Genomic DNA, 6,773 nt, shown 5'->3' with positions numbered 1-6,773 from the left:
GTCTGTTGGAGCAATTATTCATTTCTCTTACCCCCAAGCCACCAATACGCGCAGTCTCCAAAACAGGGTTTCTACTTGCTCCGAATCCTTGTCTAAATGCAATGTTAACTGTTTTCTCAAAGCTTTCAGAGTTTGTCTTGAGAATGTCCCACATACCAGTCTCTGTGTGCTCTTGCTCGCACTCAAAACTCTTACAGTTTTTCTCCCTGAATTTCAGTGCCCTTGTTTTTGTGTATATGTGTTCGTACTTAGTTACTGTCTACCCAGCTCTTCCTAATGACTATACTCAGTAATAGAAGTTTCCCAAAGGGAACCACCCTCACATTCCACAGAAGACAACCGTTTACAATTGCAGAAGTGATGCTAGTTCAGCCCTGCTGGAATATTGGCTTTATGCTAGTGCTCACAAGGCTTTGTATATTAACCATTCTTATTTGAGTATTGACCATTCTGACTGTGGTTTAGAAACCTAATTGAAAAAAAAAAAAACACTACCACATATTTTGTTTCCTCTTTCATTTCTAATCAATAAACTGTTTTTTACAGTCTGTGGAAAATCCCTGACTCACTGCTTTCCTTTTTACCTTATAACTATGCTTTGGCTTGGGGTCAGCCTTCATGTAGTTCAGAATAACCTTCAACAGTTGCTGGTCTTGGACAGTGTTTTTTAACAGCAGAAACTCATAAGTTGCTTTATATATATGAAGTTTACTTTACTTGTGCTACTTAAGCAGTGAGTAACCACCTCTATATTCTTCAAGACAGAGTGTTCAAGTGATGTCTATTTTTTAACTCTGCTAAACACCTTGTTATTCTGGCACATATTATAAACTATTAAATACGGAACAAGTGCAGGATAAAATACATTTATAATGAAAAATCCCCTACTCAAATGCATATTTCTTTTTGCTAAATGGCAAAATCCAGTACCTTGTAATAGTTGTTCAGCTGAAGGAATCACTGCCCAGCTTAAGACTGACCAAGTGTGGACAGGAGCAGTCCTGCCAAGTGAATCTGTCCTACATGTCCAAGCACTGTGATGAGTTCTGACAGCTCAGCAGCTTTACAGCATTTTCTTCTGCGTGAACAATAGAGTAATACTGGAAGTTGAACTTACTTGATTGCTATCTCTGCAAATAAAAATATGACTTCTTCCTTCCTGTATGTGGGCTGAGAAAACCTTCAGCTGCTCTTGGGTGAACAGCAAAGACCAAAGCTTTTTTTCACGCTGATTATATGTGCTGTATGCTACGAGTGCATGAAATGGCAGTAAAGGGAGGAGGAATCACCAAACTAAGACATTACAAGGTAAAAATTAATAATTTTACTTCTATAAATAGAGTCAAAAAGCTGATCTACTTCTGAGTAATATAAACTGTTGGTATCTGGGCTATAATTATACCATTTATTATCATTTAAAAAATGATTGTTCCTATTTAAAGCCAGTTTGAAATATTAAAAACATATAGTGGAATGTTCTTTTATGCCAAGAGTGGAAAGTCGTCTTCATAAGCCTTGTAAAACTTCTTACAGCAAGGTCAATAAAAACAGATTTCTCAAGCCTATCTCAAAAATATTAGTGGGCATGAGAAATTCTAAACTCTTTAGAATTCTTCTTAGAACATGCATTTTAAAAGAATGGGTTTAGATCAGGTTTGGACACAGTATTCCAATGGTCTTCTAAAGATACTTTGACTGGTGCTTAAAAAATCAGAATTTTCTCTGAAAATGTTCTTAAGTTACAATCAATTACTGGGAAAAACAGGACTCTAATAATGGAGATGTGCTTTATAATCATTTCACAGATGAGTGCAACAGAATTAAGAACTGCAGATTAAAGCCATGTTACTGCTTCCAAACAAGAGAGTAATCAGAGAGTGAGCACATTACCTCTCTGAGACACCATATCTCAGCCATTACTACATTCTTTGGATACTCTCTATAAGGTGAGATCTCATTAGCAAAATGTTCATGTACCCTGCATGCTACATCCATATACTTTTGTGCAAACAGAGAACTCTGTGCAAGTGTTACATCTAAATATGAGCATGGATGTATCTGGCTACCTTCAACAAGTGCCAATAGGTTTTCCTCCTTGAAAAAAAAATAAAAAAAAAATCCTTAATTATTTTTAGCTTCTCTTTACTTTGTATAATAGAGCAGTGCAAGAGAAATTCTGTAGCAAAAAATTTTGGAAATGTAGCAAGAAGAAATTGACTTCTAATCTGCAGATCCTTATTTCCAGTGCGCTGTACAAATCTAGAAGCTGTTGCTGCCTTACGGGTGCCCTGCAGTCATCCAGCAAAATGCTAAAAATATGGCCATGGTGTCTTCATAAATTATGCATAAATTGTACGTGCAGCCTCTTTACATTTCATTATTTTCCCCTTCTTCAATCTTAGATGCAAATTAAACTTATAGAATTTTCAAACAGTCAGTGTCTTAATTATTTAGGAAGGCTGATAGAGGCAAATAATTGAAAAAATTTCCTGTCATGCAGTTTACTGAATTGAAAACACTTTCATTATTGTAAACAATATGTTTTAACACTAAGAGATGCAGCTTATTGCTGCCATATGCACCATGAGAACTGTTTCAAGGTTATGTATATGTAAGATAATGTCAAACACAGTTCACTTACATATTACTTCATGAATCTGTAACATTCTGTAGTTAACAATAAAGAAAGGGAAACAGTTTTAAGTTGAGGTAGGGAAGATTTAGGTTGGATGTCAGGGGGAAGTTCTTCACATAGAAAGATGTGAGGTGCTGAAACAGGCTTCCAATAGAGGCTATGGATGCCCCATCCCTGGAGGTGTTCAAGGCCAGATTGGCTGGGGCCCTGGGCAGCCTGGGCTGGTATTAAATGGGGAGGTTGGTGGCCCTGCATGTGGCAGGGGGTTGGAGATTCATGATCCTTGAGGTCCCTTCCAACCCTGGCCATTCTGTGATTCTGTGAAGGAATGAAAAATACATATCTATTTTACTAATTCCCATTTTTCTTTTACAGTAACCTTCAAAAGAGGTGCTTAGCAGGATGTCCAACAGCAGCTTAACCCAGCAGAATCAGTCTATGATGAGGACAGTGCCGGACACCTCAGACAGGCTTCGCTCTATTCTCATAACCCTGTACAGCATTGACCTAGCTGGGGGTACGCTTGGTGTCCTTGTGATGGCTCACCAGTTGATTCAAAGGAAATCCCAATCTGTGATAATTATTATCATAATCAACCTCCTAGTGCTTCACACCCTTCTGTTACTCAGCATCCCCTTCCGCCTCAGCTATTACATTTCACAGGAATGGAAATTTGGGACATTCACTTGCAAGCTAGTAAGTGCCATCATCTACCTCCATATGTACACCACCTTCACCTTTTATGTTGCTATCATCGTAATACGTCTCTTTCAACTTGAGTTCAACAAGTGCTACACTACAATTTGGGTGACAACTGTCTGGATGCTAGGCGCTCTGGTGATTGCTCCTGTTTTTCTCTCTTACTATGGCACCTCTAGAACATACCCTTCCTCTCAATGCTTTCAGTTCCAGCAAGAGATGGAAGGGATGCCCATGGTGGTACTAAACTACTGCTTGATCGGAGTTCTGCTGGCAGTTTGTGTTTTGCTCACTATAATCCAGTTATACGTGATGTGCAGACTGACTGTGAAATACTGGCCTGACATCAACTCCCATGTGGAATTCCGGGCTCAGGCAAAGAGTTTCTTCTTCACCTTGGTAACAATAGTCTGTTTTACGCCTCATCATGTATTCAGAGTATACTATATTCAGAATTTCCACCTGGATAAAGACCATAAACTTCTCCCATACAATGAAATTTTTTTAGCTTTAACAACAATGTGCTGCTTGGATATGTTGTGTTTCATAGCAGGCATAGCCTACTGAACTAAGAACTATCAGGAAATCCAACTAACTGTGCCAGTACTGGCTCTTGGCAGAAAAAAACTGCGTCAGGACTTTACTGAGCCAGGGAGACTGCGGAGTTTTAAGATGCTATATAGGATTGTGGTAGTTGCCAGCTTTTACAGGCTAGAAAGATACACCTTTCAGAAGCTACTGTTTTTCAGCTTCTTCCTTGAAGGCAGATGAACCTTACTTTGGACTTTGACCTAAATGTCATGCTGTGAATCTTCATTAAGATTTTCCTCAGCTATCTCTCTGTAACCACTGCACTACACCTATCCATCCTTCATCTTTTTTTCCTCAGAACATCTCAATAACAAGACATTGTGCCTGATAGATTGTCCACTGTGAAAATCTAACAATGTCTTTTGACAGCTGTGATGCCAAAGGAAAGAGGAAAGACATTTCTTTGCAGTATTTTTCCACAAGGAAACAAGGACGCAAACTGTACTAAAAACCATATTTGAGGCATGAAACAAGACATGAATTAAAAGTTCTAGTGGAGTATTTTAGAAGAAGCTTCTTTTCTTCACCTCTATGAAGTGTATATTAAACCAAATGAAAGCATTTAAGATTCTAACAACTTCATCTTTACTTGCTTCATTTAAAAAATACAAGCGGCCCCCTGAATTGCAGTACTTACACCTCTAGAATTAGCAAGAGCTGAACAGGTTGCAGGTTTAAAAAAAAACACAACCCACTGTTCTATGTTAATCTCCCACCAGGACTGAATTGGTGGAGGTTATTCCCTAAGTCTATCACAGCTACTACAGTTCCCTGCCCATAACTGGAGCTAGAATTCAAGATTGGGGGCTTCAGTACTCCGCTGAAGGATCAGCTGCTCTCTGACATGGGGAAATATTCCATCAGACTTCAAAAAATTTTTGATCAGAAGAAGTCTTTCATGTCTGGTCACTTTCATTTGCATGCTATTTATTATCAGATGCCATATTTTTCCATTTATAGGTGTAACAAAGCAAAACCAGAATAAACTAACTGAACTGTGTTTAATCGGTTCAACATATGTTCCTGCATGTGTATATAAACTTTCCATGGAGTGTATATTTTTCCCATTAGATGGATTATATTCTTTGTGACTTTGAAAAGTGGAATTAAACACTTGAGTCTTGCTCTTTCAGGAACTGCATCCATCATGGAAATGTATGTTTCTCCTCATTATGTATAAGTTATTTCCATGCATGCTTGTTCTGCTCAATGTAGAAGGTCTCTACCCCTTCTGTCTAAGGCCCCATTGTCATTTGCTCTATCACAACCTGAGGCCAGATGTCATCCATCCCAGATACCCCAGACTCACCCAAGAGAATGTTTCCTTCTTCACTGCACCACGAGATGTCAGAATTCATACACTGGCTATCTTTCCTACAGAACTGTTATGATGCCAGGATTCAAACAGGCCCGTAGTTGATTTGAGAGGGTTCAAGAGCTACACCTATCAAGTACTGCCAGTGATGTTGCTGGTATTTTTATTTTTAATTTTTAACAAAAAGAGCATGCACTGACTTTGCCAATGCCTAAGAGATATTTTTACTTTTAATCATTGCCATTAAGTTTCATTTGAAATTCCCAATGGTTCAAGGATCTTTTCCACCTCTTTTAAGAAGGGGGAGTCCAGGGTACTATTAGCAAGTCCCAAAGCCTTCTGAAAAATCCCATACTTCCCTTAGTGATACTAGGTCCACTCCCATTCTCACAGCACAGTCTTCACAGTCCATGATTCTCAAAGAGAGCAGTTAGAGCTGCAATACAACAGAGTAAGACAGAGATACAATGCAAAAGGACAGATTCTAAAAAGGATTCCCAAAATACCAGTTTCTGAACTCTTTCTCTAAGCAGGATGATCCTTATGTACCAGGGACTCTCAAGGTGAAAAAGCTTAAACAAAGCTTTGGTGCTTTAGAACAATTTTGATGGAAACTAGGCAAGAGACAGGGCCTGCAGACAAGTTGTTCGTATATCTGTTACTTTAAGCTGGATCTGCCAAAGTCTTCAAGAAAACTGACAAAGCCCTGGCTGGGGCAGCAAGAACCTTGTTGAAGGTATGAGAACATCAGGAGTGTTCCGTGCTCCATGTATTGGTATAATGTCAATCACACTATGCATTTCATATCTACCTGTATCTGAGGAGTTAGATTGCTAACACATTCTTTTGTACAGTGTCTGTATTCAACCTGGTTGATTCTGAAGCTGTGTTGTCACTTTGTGTTTGACTGGCAATAGCCGGCCATCACCAGACTTGCTCTTCTTGCCTTGCTTAGGAGCTATGGGACTGCATGCTGCACTGGCCCTAGCTGGGACAGTGTTTCTAGCAGTCTGCTTGATGCTGATTTCTAGATTTGTGCCTAACATAGTGCTATTAGAACACCATTGTTTTGGCTTCTACTGTACAGTGCTTGCAGAGCATCAAGACTTACAGTTTTTGTCACTTTGCACCCCAGTGAGTAGGCTAGGGCTGAGCAAAGTATTGGGAGAGGACAGTGATGGGATAGCTCTCCTAAATTTGTCAAAGGTATATTCCATACCATATAACATCATACCCTGACCACAAACAACGCTCCTCTCCATCTCTTGATCTTCTCCACTGATCTATCTGGCCTTATATTTCAACCTAAGCCACTTTTTAATACTTGACCACTTTCTCTGTCTCTCTCACTGACTAGAGCTCAGCCACGTAAGGTCAAACCACGCACTGATCACAATATGGTTCCCTTAATTCAGGGAATAATAGTTTGAGCATCGATACCAGTGTTATTAGCTTTGAGACTCAGTGTTATATAGGCCGTAACCAAAACCCAGTCACCCGCTGAAATCTATAAGCATTCTGAATACTGGTTAA

General features: G+C 39.3%; 1 protein-coding gene across 1 annotated transcript; it reads left to right on the top strand.

Annotated features, from left to right (window-relative positions):
* Window positions 1–3,013: 3,013 nt before the first annotated feature.
* LOC128085231 (probable G-protein coupled receptor 141) lies at window positions 3,014–5,067 on the top strand (the record flags this gene model as incomplete). Its single annotated transcript, XM_052692318.1, has 1 exon — window positions 3,014–5,067. A coding segment is annotated over one exon (888 nt), but the record flags the coding sequence as incomplete, so codon positions are not given.
* Between the last annotated feature and the right edge of the window lie 1,706 nt (window positions 5,068–6,773).

Source organism: Tympanuchus pallidicinctus, unplaced genomic scaffold (assembly GCF_026119805.1).
Source record: "Tympanuchus pallidicinctus isolate F22 unplaced genomic scaffold, pur_lepc_1.0 scaffold3, whole genome shotgun sequence".
Classification (NCBI taxonomy): Eukaryota; Metazoa; Chordata; class Aves; order Galliformes; family Phasianidae; genus Tympanuchus; species Tympanuchus pallidicinctus.
Note: the sequence above shows the minus strand (reverse complement) of the source record. Positions and strands in the feature narration are given on the sequence as shown.